General features: G+C 38.0%; 2 protein-coding genes across 3 annotated transcripts in view; both read left to right on the top strand.

Moving 5' to 3' along the window:
- The window catches only part of LOC124157916 (RING finger and CHY zinc finger domain-containing protein 1-like), a 35,842-nt gene extending 22,587 nt beyond the window's left edge, over window positions 1–13,255 (top strand). The window contains exon 7 of one of the 2 annotated variants that reach the window (XM_046532999.1): window positions 10,507–13,255. In XM_046532999.1, coding sequence (XP_046388955.1) covers window positions 10,507–10,580 — 74 coding nt within the window. In that variant the 3' untranslated portion in view covers window positions 10,581–13,255. Of the gene's footprint in view, window positions 1–6,142; window positions 6,337–10,506 lie in introns of those variants that run through there. The other variant, XM_046533000.1, reaches the window with a different exon arrangement.
- On the top strand, window positions 1,058–4,475 carry LOC124157915 (E3 SUMO-protein ligase ZBED1-like). Its single transcript, XM_046532998.1, has 2 exons — window positions 1,058–2,843; window positions 3,609–4,475. The coding sequence occupies exons 1-2, from the start codon at window positions 1,532–1,534 to the stop codon at window positions 3,875–3,877; spliced, it is 1,581 nt and encodes a 526-aa protein (XP_046388954.1). The 5' UTR covers window positions 1,058–1,531; the 3' UTR covers window positions 3,878–4,475.
- Window positions 13,256–25,975: the final 12,720 nt, after the last annotated feature.

The following is a 25,975-nucleotide window of genomic DNA, read 5'->3' as shown; positions in this document are numbered from 1 at the left end:
ATAGCTTAATTTTTCTGCGTATTTAAAAATTTTAGCTCTCTAACTCATGTAGGAGCAAAGTTACCGTTTTTTTTTTATCAGTACGACTTTGTTTATGAATATTAAGAAACCGGACCAGCGCCATTTTTTCCTAAAGGTCTACGTTTATTCACAAAAAGTTTGAAATCGGTTGGATCATTATTGTAGTCACTGTGAAGGTGCAAACTGTAGGTATAACTCGTAGGTGCGCACTCTGAAGCGGAGTGCGAGAGCTGTGGTGGGGGCACCAGAGCCCTCCGCTCGGTGCGGCGCGCCGCATCCTACGCGCACAGCGAGTGCTTTTAAAATGATGATCCTATAATCTCGAAGAGTAATGAACCGATTTCAATTTTTTATTGAATTTTATTTTAAATATATAATAATAAATATGTTAATGAATGAACAATGTGTTTGCAGTATATTAACATATTTATTAATCATTAAGATAAACTCATTCATAAACGAAGTCGTACTGATTTAAAAAATAAGTCAACTTTGTGCCTAAATGAGTTAGAGAGCTGAATTTGTTATCATTTAGTTTTTTAATATCCTTTAAAACTCGATAGTTATTTGCATTAGTTTATAAGCCATTTTTTCACGACTTTTTTTCGACAACAATTTACGGAGATTGCCGAAAATTTTCAATGAGCCAATTAAAGAGCAAAATTTCAGCTTTCCAAAACCATTTTCAAAATTCAAAAATTTTGATCTCGGAACTATAAAAAAACGAAAATTTTTTTGTTTTTTAAATTTTGCAATGGGTATTTATCGCACAGTGTCCAGCTTTTGGCTGTGGGATCATTAGTTTTCGAAATACATAATAAAAACAATTTTTCACCAACTTTGGCGAACCGCAGAGCAAGCGTATTGGGAGGCAGCCTAGTGGCAGTGTATGTGGTTAACTGAGTGTGAAGGGACGTTAATCCGCCAGGTCTCACAGGAGCTTGGACAAACTATTTGTCAATTACGGTATTAGATTACAACTCTTACCACTGTACGGATTATATTTAGAGTCACAGTTCTTTAGCAGACAGGAGTCTCTTAGTGTTAATTAAGATATTTTAGGGTCTTTATTCATTAAATTTAAAAATAATGACATTTATCACTTAATTTATTTTTAATCTTATGCATAAATTCATATTTTTTCCTCCAGTTGAAATTCAACGGGCACCCCCTCCAGTTTGCAATGAATGAAAGTAATGCAATGGGCCCAAGTACAAGCGGTGCAGTAGGGCCTAAAAAACGTAAAGAAAACCCGATATGGGAATATTATAAGAAAACTTCTAAAGAGGCATGCACGTGCAATATTTGTTTCCAAACAATAAAATCGCAGTATGGAAACACCACTAGCTAAAGGCGCCATTTAGAGAGAAAGCATTGCTTTAAATTCAAACAATTCCTTAAAGAGGAAGAAACTTTCAAGGAGGAACAAGCTGAAAAAAGTAGAACTAGGCCAACACAAATTGCTGGAACCAGCAGTTCCAAGCAATTGGCTATTTCTCAATTTGTGAGTATGACAGAAAAATATGGTAAAAACCACCCTAAAGTAGTGGCAATGAAAAATGCAGTCACTAAATGGATGGTAGAGAGTCTCCATCCATTTACTTTGGTAGAAGAGCCAGGGTTATTAAAGGTCTTAGAAATTGCTGACAGTAGAATCAGTCTGCCTTCCGCAAAAACCTTCTCAAGAACACTAGTTCCGGAACTATTCGAAAAGACAGTGGCTAAAATGAAATGCATACTAGAAAGTGAAAAACCTACACTACAGGCACTATCAATCACTACTGACATGTGGACATCGGTCAATACTACATCCTACCTGGCAGTTACTGTGCATTATGTAACGAAAGATTTCGCACTCACGTCTTATTGCTTGGGATGCAAAGCTGTGATGGAGTCCCATACAGGTGAAGTAATCCGACGGGAATTGCGGAATATATTGACAGAATGGGGTTTGTTGGGCACTAAAGTACTTTACTGTGTTACGGATAATGCTGCAAATATGCGTTCAGCTGTAACTTTAATGCCAGATATCACTCAGCTCTTTTGCTTTGCACACACTCTTAATCTGATGATTAAGGATACAAAGAAGGAGTATAGCGGATTTGATAAAATGCGCCACAAATGCAAGAGCATTGTAGAGCATTTTCGCCACAGTGCAATTGCTAGAGCAAATTTGCATAAGCGGTTGAAGCAGCTTGGGATGAGAGAATTGGAATTGGTACAAAATGTAGAAACCCGTTGGAACTCTGAGTACCTCATGATGGAAAGACTCTGTGAATTGAAAGATGCGCTTGTGATAGAACTGAGTCAGCCTGGTTGCCGTATAGACAACCTGACTTCCATGGAATGGGGTTTAGTTGACTCCTATGTCAAGGTTTTAAAACCAATATATGAGGCAACTTTACAGGTTTCATCAGACAAAAAGCCAACAAGAAGCATGATCATTCCAATTCTTTTTGGCATAGAAAGTAGGATCAAGACAGTCATCGAGAATAAGCAACAGGGGTCCACATTGGCAAAGACTTTGTTGAAGTCATTGAGGAGTAGATTTCCGATGTACATGGAAGACCAGCTAAATTTAATCTGTATGTTTTTAGATCCTCGATTTAAATTCCATATTTTAGAAGAGCCACAGAAGAAAATCATTCTACAAAAATTGGAAACAGAAATATTTGCCAGCATAAAAGAAGTGCCTGTAGGTAGGTTGGAAGAAAGTGCAATCAAAAACATCACTACAAGCGCAACATCACAACTGTTCTCTATTTTTGAGAATTCATCATGTCAAAGAATCCAAACAAATAAAAGAACGCTTGAGCTCCAAGGTAGGTACCAATATATTTTTATAATAAAATGTAAGCTACCAAACCCTTCATTAAAAGAACTAAAGTCAAATAATGTTACTACGGCAAAATTAACTTTGTAAATGGAAATAATTTTGCATTTATTTATTTGAGGGAATCCAAAAATCATGTGATGCATTTTAAGGCACTTTGTGACCCCTCCCTAGTCTTGTGATATTGATTAATGCTTGAATTTCCAGCATCCCCCCCAACCCTCCAGGCTGGATTCTTTTGTAAATTTTTTCAGGTTACTAATTACTATGCAGGGTGTAGTAAAACACTTGTACTTTCGAAAAAGGAATGGTGGGAGCACAAATATTTTTCCGTCATTCAGTATTTGTTAAATTAAGGTTTTGTGATTTTTCACCAACCTCTTCATCACCTCACATGAGTTATGGATGCCCCCCTTTTTGAAATTAAGTTCACTGTCTAAATGAATTGTAATCAGGTTCTAAGTAAGTAGTACTGGAGCATAAAATGGTGAAATACTACCCAAAGCATCATTTAAAACCTAAGAAGGCTCCTACAGGGTGTTTGGTATAGCTTAATACAGCAAAATGTTTATGCTGATTAAATACACTTTCTTAAGTATGCATACATGCTTCCTTACATTAAATTTAAATATTTTTTAGGAACCTGTAATTTTTAAGATTCCATTTGACTTCACTATTTTATGTTCCAAAAGCTTAAAAGTTGCCCTAGAAAAATTAATATGTATAGACTAAATACATGGATGGTGTTTTACAGGTAAACTTCAGCTAGAGGCTTACACAAATGAGCCACGAATAACAATAAATGATGACCCATTTCAGTGGTGGCAAGATAATAGGTTCAAGTATGAACTTATTTCACCACTGGCTCAAAAATACTTGGGCATCCCAGCCACAGAAGTTGCATCCGAAAGAGTGTTTTCTTCAGCAGGGAATGTCATCACCAACAGAAGAACCAGGCTTTTGCCAGAAAATGCAGAAACATTAGTGTTCTTGCACCAAAATTTAAAAAGTTTAGATGTATAATAAACTTTTAGAAGACAGGAATGCTTTTGTTTTTGAAGTGTTAAAACTCAAATTTTTATTTCCAGATTATATTTACACGTAGGACTACTTCATTTGTTCATGTTACTTTCATCCTTTGTATTATTAGTGTAAAAAAAATAGGTTTAATATTTTTCACTTCTGGCAAAAAACTAATAATTTATAGATTGTGTAATTAATAGTAAATAACTAGACATAAGTCATTATTATAAGGCAAATATTAATGGATAGTGATAATTGTTATTAGCTTTCATCAGTTATCATTCTATTTTTTTTAGACTGAGTTTTTGGTTTCTTTAACCTTTTGTAATTAAAGAGTAACACATTTATGGAAACAAAATATTTCTTGTGTATATTTGTCATTGATTTTAAACATTTGTAATATGGGCCATTGAGTTTAATAATAGCCTATCTGAAATTGAGTGCACTGGAAGAATTGACTTTGGGATATATTTACAGGAAATACAGGAAGATGTTTGTTTTACCTTGACCTCATTATCCAACTTAGTATTGTATTTATTTGTGTTATTTTTGTAGTAGTCTGTTTCAGATATGCATTTGCATTTCTGTTTTGAGTGAATACACTTTAACTAATCTACCATTTAGGTATAGATTGTTTATTTTTATTTCCTTTTATTGGCCTTTATAAACATCATTTTTGACATTTCTGCTTCAAGAAAAAAATTATGATCAAATTATTGGATACGACCCGACCCGAGACCCGACCCGACCCGAGGGTCAAAAAAAATACCCGACCCGACCCGAACCTTAAAATTTTGACCCGTCCACCCCTATTTTATGTAGAAGAGAAAGTTTCACTGGTGCAGTCAGCTCCCAAACTAAAACGTTAGAAAACTATTAGCTGATCAGGGGGCTTAACTTTGTGGTGGGAACAATGACAGCGAATGTACTATTTTACCTTTAAACTCTTTTTCTTGTAAATGGTTTTCCATTGATTTTGCGTTGCATTTGCAATAACTTGCAGCAAAATGAAAAGGACTATTTTCAGTTTAGCATGTTTGTCAAGAAATGGTATTTGGTGGTGCCCAGTTGCCTTAAATAACTTGCACCATGCCAATCTTCAAAGCTTTCCGACATAAAATCTGAAGAAATATACTGCACATATTCGGGAATCCAAATTTTGCATAATTTTTTTCTCAAGGGTGTGGTCAAGTTAGGTTACCTTCATTTTGATATCAGATTAAGGCATGCAAGCTCTTTTGAATTTTATGTCCCATATCAAAACCTTCTTTCCAAATCTTGGCTTCACTAAATAGAAGAAGGTGTTCTGTGAAACAAATGAAATGAACGAACTCAGATCTATGAGTCTAACAATGGTATTGACAGAATCAGGCAATCAGTAATCTTCCCTGTCTCACTGATAGAGTTATTCATATACTATTCTTGTTTAATCTTGGCATATGTGGAAAGAGCCCATCACTCTTTATTATCATTGTTTGCAGAGGAAAGCAATGAGGGTTGAGGAAGAGGAGGGTAGGATAAAGAGAGGTTAGGCATTGGCTGTTAGATGATTGACCATGAAAATAAAATAAATTCTCCACTTGATACCCCTCCCCAAATGCCACGCCTGTGTACATTGTAATATCCTCATGATCTTACCAATTCAAGTATGTAACATGGAGGAAGCCTATTCTAACTTCATCTTTGAGGCGATTTTTTTGTCATGGCACTTCATAGCAATTATTTTATTTGCTCCTCATTTAAAACTATTTGTTCATTAGTTTAGATGCAATGTAGAGGCTGCATTGAGATTCAAAGATATTACTTATATCCCTGTTGACGTGTTCATTCTATAGACCTCTTCCTGATAGATTAGATTCCTTTATGAACTGCTGGAATAATTAACTATATTTAAAATAACATAAGAAGCATCAATCCACATTTAAAATTACTTGTTCGTCATTGTAGCTGCTGCTTTGAGTTTAATAGAAGTGATACTCCTGATTATGTATTTTTTCACTTGCTCTTACCAATAGATAACTTGGGATGGTCTTAATGAGTAATTAATTACATGTTCAATACAATAGTCAAGTACTTCATGTGTAATTTAGCTTTTTTTTTAATTTTTTATGTTGTGGTTGTGCAAAACATTATCCAATGACAATTTGTAGGGAAATAAGCTTTTCAATTTTTTCCTAGTGATTTTATGTCCATTTCATTTAGAATTTTATTAATGGGTATTTCTTGTCATATTGTTGATAAAAATAAAGCTGATTTTAATTGCAGCCCAAGATGGACTTAATAATTTGTAACCAAAGGCAGCTACGGAAGAATGAAGCTAAAATTATAAGTTTTCCGTGCTATTTTTGAGGAAACCAGGGAGAATTGTTTCTGAAGCCTTTGAAATATTGACATCCATGTAATATAAACTTTATAAACCAAAATAAAGAAAGAACAGCACGGAATAAATAAAGAAGTATTTACAAGTAAAAAATATGAATTATGTAGTTGTGATTGAATAATTAGATGCAAATTATTTGTCTGTTTCAATGCAGCTAATATTTTATAGTAATTTGATTTTATTAGTTATTTATGCAGCTAAAAAATAGATGTAAAACGTTGAATTGTAGCTACCTTGCATTCTAACTACTTCCATAAATTTAGTTTGAGAAGAGCTGGTTCAAAAAATTATTCATTATATCAAAATTTTCTGGCTAAAAATAAAAGAAATCATCCATGATAATGATATTAACATTGAAAAATAGTGAATTAATAGGCAGCATAACACTTCATTGCTACTTAGATCTGGAGGTTTAGGAGTTCACTGATCATGCAAAAACATCTTTGTTTTCTATGAATCAAAGTAATGTCTTGGCTCCATTCATTTAGATACATCTGCAGAAGTTTCACTGTGCAAGGTGATTGCCTGTCTTGTTGTCACCTTGTCTAAATAATGATCTTTAACAGTCAGTGTTGTCAGAAACCATCACTCCCATTCCATTTTCTCTCTGCAGTAGGCAAGGCCGTAGCCAGGGGAGGGATCAAGGGGGATTAATCCCTCCCCGAAATGAAAAAAATTAAACAGACACTTCATGCTCGCTTGGTGCTCACACGACGATATTATATAGCGGCGCAGGGACATCTAGTAGTCCAATGCGTCTCAAGTCAATAATTATCTAAGCGAATTTGTAGGTGCAGTGTGTGTAGTTGTAGTGCAGTGTGTGAAATAATAGTGCTGTGATTTAGTAGAGAGGTGAGTGACTTATGAGCCTCCTGAGGGACCGCGGAATTGACGTTGACACTGAGGAGTTAATTCATTTGGTCGCTGGAAAAAAAAGCTAGAAGGCTAAATTCAGTTTTATAATAATATTTTTATATTTTCCTTTAAGGGTTTATAATAAATATGTATATTTAACCGTAAACGCTATTTTATTTATCTTATAAAAATAATTTTATGTTTGCCTACTATTCCATAAACCCCCCCCCCCCTCTCCCCCCCCCCCCCCCGAAAATATTTTCTGGCTACGGCCTTGGCAGTAGGCGAAGGCAAATGAATGGTAATTATTTCCAAAAGCTCAGAATGGGTTGAATTGGTATCAAAGGCTTCCACCACAAAGGTGAATATCAACAGAGTACAGTATACTCCCGATTATCTGGGCTAATGATGGGGAAAGGCAGCACGAATAATCAGGAAACACGCGTAATCCAAACTTTCACTTAAATGTCTTGTAATGTTCATAATTTATGTAAAAAAAAATTACTATGACTCACGCGCATTGTCTATAGTTTAGATTACTTTCCGGAATTGTCAAGAGCTTTCTCTTCCCGACCACAATGTAGTTTGCGGTGATAATGTGATTCTACTCAATATTCCTACTGCTATACGTAATACCTGGTTTCCGAAAACCATGCACTGGTGGCTGCGAGGTCACGGATTCAGAAAAGTGGTTTGCACGAATGCTTTGAAACCACTGCGCGACGTTGGAAATTACACTGACGGGCACCATGCCGAGCAGTCGTGTCTCGTACAAGTTGCCTGGGATGCAACTGCTGCGGGATGCGGATCCACGACCACTGTGCCCAATCCCACTCCGAGATGTTTGGAAAAGAGGAGTATGGAACTCCCGTGAAGGCAACGGGCACACAATTACGCCATCATGCAGCAGCGGTTTTAGGAAAGCAGGACTTAAGACAAATTATCTATGCAGGCGCTGTAGCATTGTATTTAAAAAATGCAATTATCTTGGTGCTTTTGCGTTCGATTTTATTTTTTTATTACGATCGCTGAAAACTTCAAAGGAACGTGAACTCGTGCACGGATAAACTCCAGCCGGATAATCGGTAGTCTACTGTATTCTACTGTAGTCTACCGTGAAGCAGTGGTTGTCTAATCAGGCGGCAAGCTTCTTTGACGATGGCATAGAAAAGCTGGTCCCAAGATACGATAAATGCCTCAATAGTAATGGAAATTATGTAGAAAAGTAGAGTTAAGTATGGCCTTTCAAGTGAATGAATTATTTTTGAAAAAAATTTACTTGTTGTTTTTTTATGTCAAAACGGTACTTACTTTAAAAACATTCCTCGTATTATGTGTTCTGCCACAGTACCCACCGCAGCTTGTATCCTAACCTTCAGCTCGTCGACGTCCGCAACTGGTGTGATGAAGGCTCTGTCCTTGATATAGCCATTTAAATTTAAATTATTCAGTCAAACAGCTATTCAGTAATAATTTTTTTTAATTTTTATTTTGATTTTTTTAATGCAATAAGAGTGGCGATCCAAAAATAACCAGACACAATTTTAACAAAATTCAAAATTTAATTTTTTGTCTTACAAACATTAGTCGCCTTCGAAGTACTCTCCATTTACTCTGATATATTGGTTAATTCATTTTTTCCTCTATGCGAAACACCTTTGGTATTCATCTTTTCCGATGCCTTGCAGTGATGTCTTCGATTTTCTTTCCACCTCCGAAATATGACCAAAACGTTTCCCTTTTATCGCCATTTTCATCCGGTTGAACAAAAGGAACTGAAAAGGTGCGAGATGTGGTGAGTAGGGTGGGTGAGGAAGCATTATCATGCAATTTTATTACCAAAAACTCAAGTTGCGGCAATCAGCAACATGTGCCACTTTTGATCCGGAGGCAACGAGCGTGGGATGGATTTTCAGGGTTCCCACTCAACCGTGAAAACCTTAAAACCGTAAATAAGCCGTGAATTTCGTTTGCTGTGAAAAAACCTGCAAATAGCCGTGAATTTCGTCATAAAACCTTAGAAATCTCTCAAACTTGATTGTAGAACAACGATAGACAGATTAAAAGAAAAATCAATGTTTCAATCATGTTTCAAGGCCGTGTCACGTGCAGATACTGTCCACGCATGTATCTGCACACGTGTATTCGAAGCTCAATTATTAATTGGTCCGTGTGTGCCATGACAGTACATTGACCTTAAGCCTGTGATTGGAAGACATTAACCCTGCCAATAAATCAGGCACTTCTTCACTTCCCTGCCACCCTGCTCTCTCCATTTTCCCACTCACACCCTTTAGCCGGACCTGAATTTTGCTAACAATAGGTGACGTCATGACTAGCACTTTCATTGCTGCGTTTGCATTCAAGGCATCTTTTGCATTTGTTACATTTTTAGTTAATGTCCGGCTGATGATTGTTACGTGATCAATATTTCTATCTACAATGCCTGATCTACAAACCGTGAATTTGATGACGTTTAGACGGTGAAAACCTGGAAAAAAACCGTGAATTTTATAATGTAGTTAGAGTGGGAACCCTGATTTTGCCACGATTTGTCTCAATTGCTAATCTTCAGCTAAAATTCACTGTAATGAACTCCACAAATGGCCAAATTGTTCAGGGAGTACGTCAGTAATACGCCTCTTATCCTCGTACACAAGGGTAAGAGTTTTTTTTTTCCACATTTTCATCAGTTCTGGACCTGGAGGTCTAGACATTGAATGTCTTCAATCGACATGTTGCCACATTTGAATTGTGAATACAACTCTTGCACTTGAGTTGTTTTTAAAGCGTATTCTTTATAAGTTGTAGACAACATAATAATCGTGTCTCACTCAATTTTACTGAACAGAGAGCTAAATCTCAATGCTGCACAATGTTTTCAAATATCAGCCATTTCAAAAATCGAAGAGGTCAAAAATCTCTTTGAATGTAAACTGTCACAGGGGCTTGCTGCAATCAATTATATCCACGCTGTTTTGTGTGCTGACTCAGAAATCATGAAATAACACCCATCTAGTGAGAGAAGCCCAAAATATAAGAGCACTGCTTACAGCGATAATTGTACAGTTATTTTTGGGTCCCCCCTCGTATGTAATATAATTTATTATGCAATATTTTTTCACAAACAGGGCAAGACTTAATGGTCACCCTGTACTACTCCAGGTAGAAGAGGTTAGCCATTAAAGAGATTAATACGAGTGTCAGATGTCGACATGCTTCTCCTCATTCTATGGTAAAGCAACTGGTGCATATTCAAGGGGATCTTAGTTCAAATCCTGGTCAATTGAAAAGATATTTTCCCTGTGGAATTTTGTGGGCACTCTTGCACGACCTTTATAGAGATTTTCAGCCATGGTATTTCCTAAAATGTGTACTTTTCTATGTCCAACAGGTATTGACAATGGTGATGAGGCCGGCTCCTCTGGAGAGTCGAGCAGCCAACAGGGCCTGCAACCGCCAGAGTGAAGAGCTATTCGTACTCTTTGAGTGCGTGGTATGTTTGTTTGGAACGTGCCACATGCCCTAGATAATGTGTTGGAATGTAATATCTTTTCATGTGAGAAAATGTTTCGAACTATTAACACTAATAATAGCAATTTTGTCCTGTGTAGATGTCATGCTTGGTCATGAGCAAATGGGTGTTGTGTTTAAGGTTAGTAATGTGCAAAACATTGCATATGATATTGGATGCAGGTCATGTAATTCCTGTGAATCCTTTTATGATTCTGTGATTTACTCATTAAATGAAATTTTATTTGTACTCCAGAAAACAACGGCAGCTTCTCTCTTAGCTAGCTGGATTGTTTTATATTTTTGTTTGAATAACTGTTGTTTAGCTTTGCTGTTAACTGTGAGAACTAGTTATTGATTGAGGATGTGGATGAATCAAATGCTATTTCATTTTTCTGTATTCTAACTTAAAATTTTGGCTTCAGTTTTTTTTAAGAATATTACTGCTAGACCTTTTCTTCAACCTTCTGGACTTGGAAGCGATCACACTTGGAATAAATTATTGACTTTAAATTATTTATAGGTGTAATAGGTGTAAATTTAATGAAATAGATCAATTCGAAGGTATTATTTACTATTTATACATAAGGACACAGATATTATCATTGCTTCCAGCTCATTCGTAGGTGAATATTTATTACTTCCTATTATAATATTGAAATGTGCTTTCTCTGATGTATTAACAATTGTATATACACATGCATATTATTCATATAGTGAAGGTGTCACCTACAAGTTACAGATTGGATTTATGAAGAGTCTAGCATTTGGTATGAGGCTTTCATTTGTTTGTAACTCTGAAGTCTCTTGTCATTGATGATGGGCAGAGACAGAAATTTGCGTAGCTTGTTAGAGAATTACCAGTAAATTGGTGGAAAATTAGCAACTTTTTACGAATTCAGGAATTTTTGACGGAGGAATATCCTTGCTTGAAATTGAGAATTTTTCTTTTCAATGCCATGCCTATGTTGCCTTGAATTAAATGCATTTTTTTGTTATGTTTCTGAATCATTGCTTGCCAAAGTTTGTTTTTAATTGGGACTTGTAAATTGACTATCTTGTTATTGGATGAAATGTTTGTGTAACAATGGTGCAGCAATCGCCACAGTGTGTTTTTGATTGGTTTACATTAAGTTATATCAAAATCACTGGGATGTGGCCAGTGTTGCATCTGAGCTGTGAAAATTTTGCATTTCATGTTTGTGGTAATGTAATAAAGTGACTAGGCTGTAGCCAGTGCTGCTGAAGATAGCTTTTTCATCAGGTTCGTTGTAAGGTATGAAAAAGACTGGGTTGTAGCCAGTGCTTCAAGACATAGCTATGTAACAATGACACACTTAGGAAGCAATTAATTTTCCGCTGGGTCTCAAGGATGCAATGCCATCAGGAAGTGATAATTATTTGTGTTTTTTACTAGGAAAATTTTTGAAGAATGTGAGGTTATGGTTTTAAACCATGGTGAAGTGTGTGACATGACATTTCTCATGTTGATGTCCTTTCTCTTATGCATTAAATGCCCAAGAAAATTTACTCTAGTATCAGTTTGCCCTTGCCCTTTTATACTGTGTACACAAGTTAGAAGAAATTCCAACTATTCTCACGTAATTTCGAATTCGAAAGCTTCTATGGATGCAATTCTATATAGAGTTTTAATTTTTTTAGATGTAGAAGCTGTTATCTATTGGCATAGTGTCATGTAATTAATGCTTTAGTTTGATGATGCTGCAAATTTTCAGGTAGTTTTCTTTGTAATGGTCGCATAGAGCTGTATTTGCTAAAATAACAACGAAATTATTATCAAATATAGTTCAAATTTATTGCTTAAACAATTTGTGGGTGTATGTGACATTTTGAAATCATAACTTATAATATGTGTGAAGGATTATCATTGACCAAGTATTCACTAGGCAAGCATTACGTTTTAACCCATTAACAACAGTAGTACTCAACATAGGTTAGCATTTCTAATGAACTTAGATTTCTCTTCGAGAAGTAATCTTTTATTTTTCTTCAAATTTTGTTACTTTTTTCTTTATGCTTTGATAGTTGCAGACTTTAAGTTTTACTGCTTCTCCTGAATATTTGTAGTAATGTTTTTTTTTCAGTATCATGGTTGTCTGTGACAATATAGGAGCACTGAATTTAATGAGATTTCTAGTATGAATCATTTTTGTTTTTGACTTTACTCTGTTAAAAATTAAACAAAGCTCGTTCATTGCACAGTAGAGTAATCAGCATACAATAGCATTGGCACCAATTTAAGGAAGCTTTGATGTGATATGTTTCATGGTTTTATCTGCAGTCATTTTATGAAAACTTGCAAAAAATATTGATTAAAACCAGTATGGTTGTTTGAGTCTTTTTAAGTCATTAAAATGTTACATGACATTGCAATTGGATGCCTAATCAAGATTTCAGTTGAATAAGGTTTTATTTTCTATCAATTCTGAAAGTATTTTTTCTATGCTCAGTGGAGCTATTGAATTATTAAACTGTTTTCTACTTGGTTCATACTTATGTAACCATTCCATTATTTGTACTACCTGAAGATGCTATTACTATGTCATGTAAACATTATTTAGCTATATTATATCCTGTTGATGTTATAATAAATGCATTTTTTAAGAGTTTGTTTTCCTGACTGCTTGAAATTGCTGAATGTTAAATTTCTTTCCCCTCTCTCTCAATTCCCTGCTTGCAAGCAATAGGGTGGTTTCCTTATATTTTATTATAGCCTAAATTGAAAGATTATTACTCCTGGAGTACACATTTCACGCTTTTAGATTTTTAAATGACAATATCTATTTTTCGTGATTAAATGACAAGTGAAAATTTTCAAGTGCACGAAAACGCAACAGCTTAGTATTAATGCTGGGAAAAGCCAGTGTGATGTCATTCTGGCTCCCGCTCCTGCCGTGTGAGGTGATCTTGGGACAAGGATATGTGCACCGCTGCGATGCAGGCTGCTAGCAGGTAGCGCTTGGCTTAAATAAGGATTTTTAATACCTTAATTTAATTCATATCTTACCAAACGAAGGAAACTTTCCGACCATTGGCAGTTTTAATTGGTGATTATTAAGAGTAGTTTCCCTGAGCTCTGTGCCTCATGCATGCAATGGTAATCTCAGACGAAGTAAAACTCCTGTCTACTCGTATTGAAACTAGGTCCCTGTGACGTCACGTGCAGTGGCATTGCATGGGCTCCAATCTGGCCTTTAACAAATGCGGTTAAAATTGACCATAAAATTCGTCTAAACTGGGATATCTAAAACCAAATAATTTGTATATGATGAATACACTAATGGTGGGTAACGAATCGCAATCAATGCCTTTCGTTTTCTTTGATGAAGGAAACTACCCTATTCTTGCTTATTGGTCAAAAATATTTTTTTTTATGGATTCATTTTATGAGGAAATATTTTTACTATAGGAATAATGATAGGAAAAATTTTACATATATGTAATTTGGATAGTTAACTCTGAATCGCTGTAAAAAAACAAACTTAATTTTATAAACAAAATATTTTTTGTATTATTTTTATGAGAAAATATTTTTATTATAGGAATTTTATGAGTAAAAATTTTACATACAATTTGGAAAGTAACTTACATATCGCTATAGAAAAACAAACTCGGAAGGAAAAAAGTTGTTTTGCATATCAAAAGTACAACTCACCTACATTTTTTAATAAGTACATATCTCCCATAATTCAGTCACTTGGTGTACAGTTTTACCAGATAATCAGGAGCTAAGTCTGTGGTCACTATTGTAAGAACAGGAGAGGTTTAACGCAAATTGAGATGGGATGTGTTTCAACATTATCCCTACAGCCAGAACTTGGCTCCCCCTGATTATCATCTGCTCCTGCCGTAAAGAAGTGTCTAGGGGAACAGCATTTCGATGACGATGAGGAACTTAAAAATTCTGTGACACACTGATTTTGGTAGGAATTGGTAAGTGCTTGGGTAATGAGGGATACCATGTTGAAAAATAGAAGAGAATTGTACCGTTGATACGCAAATAACTTTTTTAGTAACTTTTAATTTTCCTCTGTGCTTCTTTGTTTTTTCAGCAATTCTGAGGTTTCTTTTTGAATTCCCTTTGAAAACCAAGTTTTGGTGTTTTATCATGTTTTTTGGATTTCTTTAGACAAATTTTCACTGAGTCCTATGCAAAGGAAGTTGTTATATTACATACATTGTAGCATAAATATTAAAATGATTCAAGATATTACTTATGATTAATTTTATTTTGTAAACAAGTAAAAAATATGTTTACGCACAAGGAAAAAGCTTTCACGCGTGTTGATCTAGCAAACATGATATTTAGTGGAAATAAAAATGCATAATATGGATAGATTTTCAGAAGAAGAAAACATTAAGGAATGTTTGAACATCTTAAATAACTTCTTTCGAAGGTTAAGGCAGGCAGCTGTACCATCATTGATACTGTTCAAATTCTTTTGTATGTTAAATGAATCAAAAGTGTGTTCAATTGAATCTCAACTTACTGACTTAAGAAAACACCTGTCCTCAATCACCTCAACTCATCAGTCCTCACAACATGGTGCCAACGTGCGAGTCAAGGCCTGAATTTATTGTAATGGAAATAATGGGGGTTTGTCTTTCAAAGCTCTTATTGTCAGTTGTATATCAACCTCCAAAAGTTAGTAATTTCTCTGATATTGAAAATGTGTTTCTTAAAGTTAGTTCAGCATTTAAAAACATAGTATTCGTCAGAGCCTTTAACATAGTAATTATTGATTTGCAAGAAAATGTGTCCTCCTTCGGTCTCTCCTGTTCCTTTTCTCTCGACCCATGACAAGATCACCTTAGTATACAAATTTACTGCACTTAAAATGATTTCACCCACTTCCATCTGTCTTTTGACGTATAAAAATTTTAATACTGATAGTTTTCAGAGTGAATTGCTTGAAACAAATAGGGAAACAGTGCTTGACTCCTCCAATGTTGACTTGAAATTGGAACATTTCAACTTAATATTTCTTACTTGCCTTGATCGTCATGCTCTAAAATAATCCTGCTCAGAAGACCAACAGTTCACCAAACTGGTAACATCATCTTGAGGTGTACCACAAGGTTGCTAGGGCCACTTTTGCTCTCTTTGTATATTAGATACCTTCCATATTGTATTGTTCACTGTAAATACATGATGTTAGCAGTTTTAAGTATACCGGGACAAGCCACGGTAATAACTTTCATGGGAGTCACCCACAATGAGCAATTGTGCAAAAAATCCAAAGAGAAAAAATCATTCGCCCTGATTGAGATTCAAACCAGGATCCCCCGATTTCTGGTCGATTGCTTTAGCCAGTTAAGCTACCAAGGCATCATTCCTCCTTGTGTGGATATTTGTGGACACAACCGGACAAGGTGTTATGGACTGCTGAGCATATGTCCTGTGACACTAGAGATTAGGTATGTGGACAGAGAAGTGGGCGGAAAACTGATCTTGACACGTTGCGTACGGATGGCAAGAATTCTCATCATTTTTTTTCCCGAATGTTCCGGACGGATGACGAAGATTCTCGTCATATAGGCACGTCAACCTAAACAATTTTAAAGCGTACAATACGTATTTGTTAATACGTTTTCAGTTGTTGTTCGTTATTCATAATGAATTGATGCATCATAACGTTTGATTGGGTAAAGTTATATTCTGAATAGAGATGTGCGAATAGTATCCGCGAATACTCGAATACCTCGAATAATAGAAAGTATTCGATATTCGAGATCTCGAATAGTTATGCCAAAGGTACCGTCTCGAATACCTCGAATACTTTGAATTTCGCGTCATACACTGTTGCTCGCACGTCGTTGGTAGTTGACTCGGAAAAATGAGAACTCGTCTAGTGCATGCAGCGCCGTTTTAGGCAAGCTGACGAAATACATCAAATTCACGGGTTCGAGCGGTGAAAAGAGTTCGACGTGGGGAACCGAAATTGATGGGATGAAAAAAATCCGAAAATCCCAGGTGTCCCCTATCAGGAGAACCTCAGTTCCGTGGGATAGCAACATTGGCGCATTTCCCACGATCCGCTATCCCCATCCATTCAGCGTTCGCCCCCCCCCCCCCTCTCAGACGATTTCCTCTTCCCCGAAAACAAAAAAAAGGTCCCTGCTCGTGCAGGGATCGTATTACGAAGACCTCAGCTTTGAAAAAAATATCAAGTTACCGGAAAATAATAGAATCGTGTTTCACCCTTCCCTCTTTCCTCCCACTGACCATTTTCCCGCATCCATCTTATGATAAAATGAGAGGAGGTGTTTGCCGTGTGTCCTTTGTGGCTAATAATGACAGGCACTTATTTTGATCTTCCCCAGGAGATGAAACTACCATAGGGAGGAACTCAGTGCCGTGGGATAGTGACATTGGCGCATTTCCCACGATCTGCTATCCCCCTCCATTCAGCATTCGCCTCACCCACTCTTGACGATTTCCTCTTCTCCGAAATCAAACAAAAGATCCCAGCTCGCGCAGGGATTGTATTACAAAAACCTTAGCTTCAAAAAATATCAAGTTACGCGAGAAAAATAAAAACGTGTCTCGCACCCACCCCCTTTTCTCACCCACTGACCTTTTTCTACCTACCTGCTTCGAATTTCCCCCTTTCTCGAGGTCAACTGCTGCATGAGTCATCTACTAGCCCGAAAGGTGTCTAACAATGACTTTCGGCAATTGTTATTACACCTTTATTGGATTGAAATATTAGTAATGTGCGCGTAATTTAAAAAAGAATAAGACCAAACACGACATATTTCTGACTTTATTTAAGCATTTTGCGCAAGAAAATAAATACCGGGAAGAAGAAGAAATACGACGGAGGCGTAATGCTCAAATAGGGTGGTTTCCTATTATTTTTTATTGCCTAAATCGAAATATTAATACTCCTGAAGTACGTATTTAACGCTTTTAGAGTTTCATAAGACGATATCTATTTTTCGCGATTAAATTAAAAGTGAAAAATTTCAAGCGCGCGAATACGCGACGGGTAAGTATGAATGCCGGGAAAAACTCCGCGTGACGTCGTTCTGGTTCCCGCTGCCGCAAGTGAGGTGACCTTGGGGCGAGGCTCTGAGCGCTATTACGACGCAGGATGCTAGCAGGTAGCCGAGTACCATGCTAGCTGGTAGCGCTTGGCTTAAATAAGGATTATTAATACCTTATCAAACAGACTGTGTGGTTATTAAGACATGTTTCCCTGAGCTCTGTGCCTCATGCATGCATTGGTAACCTCAGACGATGTAAAACTCCGATCCTCTCGTGTAGAAACTAGGTCCCTGTGATGTCACGTGGAGTGGCATCGCATAGGCGCCAATCTGGCCTTTTTCTAATGAGGTAAAATTGAACATTGCCATTAGTCTAAACCGGTATTTCTAGAACGAAATAATTTGTATATTATGAATACACTAATGGTGGGTAACGAATCACAATCAATACCTTTCGTTTTCTTTAATGAAGGAAACTACCCTATTGTTTACATAAAATTAAAATATTCCATTAATCAGCTAAATTCCTGTTTGAATCCTTTAAAGGCAATCACAATTACTCGCCAAAATCTTGGGTTTCCTGCTGCATAGGCGACCTAGTCAAACATTTTCACATTCATCGTTTAGTATTCGAGGTATTCGAAATTCGAGGTATTCGAATATTCGAGCAATGATTTAATATTCGAATTCGATATTCGAATTCGAGAAATCTACTATTCGACCCATCCCTAATTCTGAACATTAGTTTTTTAACCATGTTTAAACCAAAGGCATTACGCCCTAATAGGCACATATTTCCCAGAATCAGCGTTCCTAGGAATTTAAATACCCCTGTATGCAATGTGTTAATGTACGGAAAATCGTGTGGTTTGTCTTCTCCATAGGAAAATCTTTCCTTTCAGTAGAAACATCAAATTATGATTTCGCTAGTAGTGGCCCACGCTACCCTAATGACGTTGTTGGGATTTCCCTATCCCCTCCCAACCCTATCCTCACCCTGGAGGCGTCAGCAGGCTTCCTTTCTCGATGGCACTTCTTTTTTTCCTTCCCCTCAAACCCCCCCCCTCCCCGGATGACCAGGGGAATCAGTTAAGGTACTTAGTCACAGCCTTTAACAGGTTTTAACCTTGTAAGGACCCACCCTGGGGTCTCATACTCTGTCTCAAAACCCTTTTTCCAACAACCACAACATGAATCATTAGGAAGGGTTGGAAGGCCAGCTAGCTCCCATGTCGAATGGATTAACCCCTTTCGATGTCTTTCACCTCCTGCTCCGATTTCTTATTTTGACCATTTTCAAGGGCCATTGAACAATGGCGTAGCCAGAAATTTCTTTTTGGGGGGGGGGGGGTAGTCCAAAATCAGGGGTGGGAATTAAAAAAAAAACGGTACTAAGTTGAGGGTTTTAAACTGACTGTAACTCTTTTCGTAATCGAAAAAACTTCATTTTACTAAGAAATCTTTTAATTCATGATAATTCAATATTTTTTTTTCTTTCATAAAGCAAAGTAATTGTGTTAAAATATTTCAGTGGGGGTCCACACCCCCTTCGCTACGCCACGGCCTTTGGAGAGCAATTACCTTGGCGCAACAAGCGAATGAAAGCAACGGACGTTTGGCAACACAACTAGCTAACTTAATCACCAAGCATAAACCACAAGGGTCTCAAAGCGACTAAATTTCCTGCAGGCTGTGGCTCCGCCTATCGAATTTTGGTTGGTTTTCGGGAATATACGTACCCTCCACCCTCATCTTCCAAAAAGCTTGGTCCTGCCTCACAGTCGCCAAGATGTTTGAAATGAATCTAGTGACTGCTGATGGAGGCTCGGGCACTGTTAGATGTAGGAGTGAATGTGAGGGAATCGATATTTAAGTCAGCTAGGTTTGTGGATGAAACCTCCTAGCTCATTAGATAAGATTTTTATTTCATATTGGCTTCCGGCTGGAGCATAAAATGTATATAAATGTCATAGCGCTTCACTGCTGTTAAATACGAGATAATAACTTTCGCAGTTCCTTGCATGCGTGTGACCCACAATACACCCGCGACTTTTGCGTTGCTGTACTATAGGCGTTCGAGGTTTCTCGGCAATAATGGCGAAAGCACACGAGAACCGTGTTCAAATTCTGCATAATATGTTTAAAGACTCAAGATACGAGTAAGCAGGAGTTAATAAGTAAAGGCGTAGTCATTTATATTTTTACAAGATAGTCATCAGTATCTAATAATGAATCCGGAATTAAACATCACAATGTCGACTGTAAAGTGAAATCGTAAAATATGGATAAACCGTTAGCCATTCTCTATTGATCATCCACAAACTTCTTTGATATTGCGACGGCAGCCAATTGTAAACCAGCTGGTGCAGAGGCGGAAATGCTTCGAGCACATACGTTCCCCTGACCACCATTAGATGGGGTGAAAGGAACCAATAGGGTGGTTTCCTATTATTTTTTTATAGCCTAAATCGAAAGATTATTACTCCTGGAGTACGTATTTCACGCTTTTAGATTTTTAAATGACGATATCTATTTTTCGCGATTAAATGAAAAGTGAAAATTTTCAAGCGCGCGAAAACGCGACGGGTAAGTAGGAATGATGGGAAATCTCCGCGTGACGTCGTTCTGGTTCCCGCTGCCGCAAGTGAAGTGACCTTGGGGCGAGGCTTTGAGCGCTGATACGACGCAGGAAGCTGGCAGGTAGCCGAGTACCCTGTTAGCTGGTAGCGCTTGGCTTAAATAAGGATTATTATTACCCTACCAAACGAAGGAAATTTTCCGACCTTAGCCAGTTATAATAGGTGATTATTAAGAGATGTTTCCCTGAGCTCTGTGTCTCATGCATGTATTGGTAATCTCAGACGATGTAAAACTCCTATCTACTCGTGTAGAAACTAGGTCCCTGTGACGTCACGTGGAGTGGCATCGCATGGGCGCCAATCTGGCCTTTTTCAAATGAGGATAAAATTGACCCTTGCCATTAGTCTTAACCAGTATTTCTAAAACCAAATAAATTTTATATTATGAATACACTAATGTTGGGTAACGAATCGCAATCAATGTCTTTCGTTTTCTTTGATGAAGGAAACTACCCTATTATTCTATGTGACACCAAATACTCTGAAATTACTATATTTTACCCCAGAAAATGAATACGGAACATTGGGAAAATATACCTTTAAAATTATACACACAGAAATAAAAACCAAGAAAATGATCGTGGAAGCTCGAAAACCAAACGTACATAGCTTGAGAGTCCGAAATTTTGGATCTTGAATGCATTAAAGAAGTGAATTGAGAGTCAAATTGTTTCATGGCAGGCCGCGAGGTAATGAGGTCTTGATGAACTGAATATGGCCAGTATTATATCTGCTTAGGCAAAAAAGTAATACATTTAATACACCCATGCCTAGCTTAGAGCAAATTCCTTTTCGGGGAAACATCCCAGCGCTGTTTAGCCTAATCAAATAACCTTAACATTCTATTGATAAAACGTGAACTCGCCCAAAGTACATACGAAATTACTCTCACTTTACGTAGATTAATAGTATTGCTTGCCTCAAAAATCTTCTTCTTTGTTTATATATTCGTCGAAATCCATTGCTGCGCAATCGCTAGAGGCATTTTCGAAGCCGGCTATTAGTGTCGTATGTTATGTCAGGAGGTATTTTCGTAAATGGTATCATTAGACTTTGTTTACGTTTTTCCTCGCCTTCGGCTGCAGCTTTCGGGCTTGTTGACTGTCGACTTAAACAGCTGGCTTATCCTTCCTCCCCTGAACGGCTGGCTCGTCGTAATGCACCCCCTCCTAATTCTCTTTTCACTGAGCACCACGCATTACAATAGCAAACAGAGCATTGTGAAGGAGGATGAGTAGTCCACCAACAGCAACATCTCAAGTCAAGTTGGGCGACTTATAGGGATACCTCCCTATATGTTATTCTCGCCGTGGAGATAAAAGCCTCAATCTTACAGATTTTTCTCTAAAATGGACATTTTCGAAGCCGACTATTAGTGTCGTATGTTATATGTCAGGAGGTATTTTTGTAAATGGTGTCATTAGACTTTGTTTACGCTTTTCCTCGCATTCTGCAGCTTTCGGGCTTCTTGACTGTCGACTTTAACGGCTGGCTTCTCTTATTGCACCCCTCACGCTCTTCCTCCCTCTGCTGGGTACCGCGCTAGCCATTGGTGAACACAGCATAGTGGAGTAGGGTGAATAGTCGCACGCCAACAACAATAGCTGAAGTCAAGTGGGTCAACTTGAAGGGATACCTCGTTACACGTTTCTCTCCACGTTCTTCTCGCTGTGGAGATACAAGCCTCAAATCTCAGCGATTTCTGTCCCTTGTATCCCAAATAAGCTCTTAAGACGGCATCATCGAAGCCGGCTCTGAGTATGATATAATAGGAGGTATTATCGTAGATGGTAATATTGCCACTGCTGCATGGATTAATTACAGCGGTCTTTGATCCTCTCATTTCAAAATTCAGTATATTGGTGTTAATTTCGGAAAAAAATTATTAAGCAAAAAGTTATGTTACGCGTATTTATTGGCATTTAATGTAAAGCTGAAGGTTAAATTTGATGCTATTTGCACAGCAGAAAATCAATGAAGTAACTACTCTTTAATGTGTTTGTGAAGGGTGAAATATGTTTGCATTCCTCTCATGTCAACGTGATTCACTTACCGACTAGCTGATTTTAAGTTGCTTCATAGGCGGATCCAGGGGGGGGGGCACGGGGGCACGTGCCCCCCCCAGACCCTCAAAAATATGCAAGATTTCTAATACGGTCCCATTATCATTGCGTTCGTTTTGTATTACGAGGTATCCTTGTGCCCCACCCAGAACAAAATCCTGGATACGGCCTTGCTTGTGCCCCTCCCAGAAAAAAATCCTGGATCCGCCCCTGAGTTGCTTAGATGCCCATTGTCTTCTTTCTGCATTGATGTGTACTTACCTTTTAAATTGAGAAAATAAAAAATGTACCCCATATCTTCAGGTTTTACTTTTTAAGAATAAAAGACTAACTTTTGTAGGGTTCATTAATATATTTAAAATAGCACCAAGCAGAAATACTCGGATACATTGTATTGAGTGTATCCCCTTCAGGGATGCAACAACTCCCCGAATCGTGGGGGGAAGGGAAAAACTGCTTGAAAACTCTGTACAAGCTAGCCAAGCAGAGTGGGTGGGAGTGGAAGAGAGTCTGCAAGTTCTATAGAAGTGAAAAGGGGGGGGGGGGAGTTCCATGTGCTGATCAGAGAGGAGTTGCTAGAGAAGAAGATAGAAATCATTATTAAAGTTGGTCAGTGTCCATTAAAAAGTGAGCTACAACGTGTGATTATGGAGGGACTAGCTAGGGCAGTGTGGTAGCGTAGTGGGTAGAGCGTTAGGCTGGTAAACTCGAGTGTTTCATGCTTAACTTTGTGAATATCCATTGTACACAATAAAAAGTTATTGTACTTATTCACACAATTTATTTAAGACGACCAGTTTCGTCGCAGAGGCGACATCTTCAGGTACAGAAATCGTTATTTTTATAGTTATTTTGTTGTTTATTCATTGCTATTGCGCTTTAGTAGGGGAGGGTTGCGATGGGGTTGGAGCGTTACTCAGCTTCAGGGGAATTTCCAAGAGGGGGAATAGTTGACAAAAATATTTTCATTTGCTAAAATACCATTCCTGATGTGTTTACTAATCTCCAACTCCTCCAAGCAGTCCATCCTTCTTCCCTTTTCCTCAAGGTGGAGAATTTCCGGAACAAAATCGCTCCTCCTCTTGGAAATTCCCCTGAAGTTGAGTACCGCTCCAACCCCATCGCAACCCTCCCCTACCAATGCATAATAGCAACGAATAAACAACAAAATAACTATAAAAATAACGATTTCTGTACCTGAAGATGTTGCCTCTGCGACAAAACCTGTCGTCTTAAATAAATTGTGTGAATAAGTACCATAACTTTTTATTGTGTACGTTAGGCTGGTGATCGGAGGGTTCTGGGTTCAAATCCCTGGTGAAACCTTTGGACACTCCTACATGAAATCCTTGAAGTGTGAGGCAGCCCAGGGAGAGGGAATGGCCCCCTCCGTCCCCGAATCTATGAAATTCTCCCTCTTGTGGCTAAGGCTGGGGTGAGCTCTACCCTCACCTATCTAAACGGGTTGAACCACTGAGTGAGTGAGCCCCCAACAATCATTTGCATGGCGGGGCATAACCCCCCCTGAACCTCCCTGTTGCATCCCCCCCTTTCTCCCGAATATGTACTCTTCCATTGAACCATCATAACCTCATGAAAACTTCACCTGTCAACAGTTTTGGCCCCGCAGAATATACCATTGGCTTTAATCAACTTTTGGTTTTCCTTTGGACAACTATATATTTTGATTAGATAGTCTAACAGTACATTTCCTCCAGTTTTGACTTTTCCAAACCTCCTAAATCACCTTAAATGGCTGCAACTCATCTTCTGTTGAGGTGGCCAACGTTCTTCCTCGAAACACATCAGCACTACAAATTCTGGATGTCTACTCTTGAAGCCTTTGACCACAAGATCCAATTAACATGTGGGACATCTAAGGACTATGGGCACTCAGAGCTCCTGCTGACCACAGAAACGCTATTCAGTTATCTTACAACACAACATTGTTCCATTAGTGTGACTATTTGACCTGATTTGAACTCCTGCTGATCAAAAATCTTTAGGATAAGAAAGTAAAAGAAAGGAACTAGTACGCACTCGTCCATCTGAACCTTGAATATGCAGTGAGCACATGGGATCCGGTGCAGAAAGACTTAATCTGTGAACTGAATAAAACACAAAGGAAGGCTGTGCGGTTCGTCAATAACTGCTACTGGCATACAGACAGCGTTACCCAGATGTTAAGCGAATTAGGCAGGGAGACGTTAGAGACTCGGAGGCTGCGCACTAGGCTCAGATTGCTCGAACGATTGAGAATGGATATCTTTAAGAGCGACAAGGAGAACACAATATTGGAGCCCCACCATATTTCCGGGTCCAACAGAAGCAAAAAATTAAGAGAGATATTTTGCCGAACAGATAGATGTGTGAATTCCTTTTTCCCCCGAACCATAAGGGACACATTTTTGTTGATCTTGTGGTTGATACATATTTTTAAACTGTGACGCAGGTGTACTCAAAAGAACATGACTGCAATTTTAAAGTGATTGTGATTACGATTTTCTCTCTCAGGCAGGAATTTATCATCTGTGATGAAGGCAGAAAATTTTTTTTCTGGCACACCAAGTTATTTTACATTAAAAATGAGTCAACTTTCATTAATTCATTCTTATTCAGCATCTACACCCAAAGGTTAATTTTTAATATGAGAAGGCCAAGCTCAATCTGAGCCAAGTCATTTGCTTAGGAACATCACACATGCAGGGTAGGGGGCCATTCGTATCACTTGTAGAACCTCTATCAGCTCTTTTCTCTGAGGCACTCAAAATTTTAGTGGGAGGCACTGGCAAGGGACCTGTTGACAGGTTACCTTCAATACTATGCCATGATATAACCGCAAAAAGAAACTCAGTAGACGGCTACACAGCTGGGAACTTGAGCTCTAAAAATGCCTGTGAAAATTCTGTGATTCGAAGGGAGAAACTCAAGTGTGAGTATTTTAATGTTGGGAGTACAAAAGCCTCACCTTGCGTTTGGCCAACCATTCATACACTATATTTGGTCCAACGATTCAGGTGGCCAGAGCATGGACCTTTTCACAGGTTTATCACACTCTGGAGGTGAGTATGGATGATGCAGCAGTTTAATTGCTAGCTCAGCAAGTGCCGAACAGGATTTTTGCGTGTGATGCAACGACTGCATGCACAGCTACGTCCGTGGGGCACCTGAGCCAAGTTCTCAGTTGTTTGCCAATGTTTCATATATGATCAAGGGGGTCAAAGTGTAGACGGGTCGAAGGTTAGGAGTGGGGCAAAGTTTCTTTTTCTTCTCGTAAAGACTGGTAGCCAGGATGAACGAAAGGCATATCCTTCATGATCTTGTAAAAATTGTTTTGAATTGAAATTGGTTGGATCCTCAGGACCTCAGAGGGCCACTAACATTTCTGAGGTTCAGCGGAGGGCAGACTGCAAAACATGTGTCATGCCAACTTGGCAGTCAAAGGGAGGAAACCAGATGTGTTGATCTTGGTTGGTGCAAATTAATTAATGCCTTGTGTTAATTTTATTGCTGTACCTTCACTGACCCTTAACAGACCCAGAATCGCTTGCAGGGTGAAGAGAACTTCCTCTTATATGGGCCAATTGACTGGAACAATCCTGATGATGGGGCTGATAAATACACATCAATAAAAGGA

Source organism: Ischnura elegans, chromosome 4, assembly GCF_921293095.1.
Source record: "Ischnura elegans chromosome 4, ioIscEleg1.1, whole genome shotgun sequence".
In the NCBI taxonomy this organism is placed as follows: Eukaryota; Metazoa; Arthropoda; class Insecta; order Odonata; family Coenagrionidae; genus Ischnura; species Ischnura elegans.
This window is presented reverse-complemented; position numbering and strand designations above follow the sequence as displayed.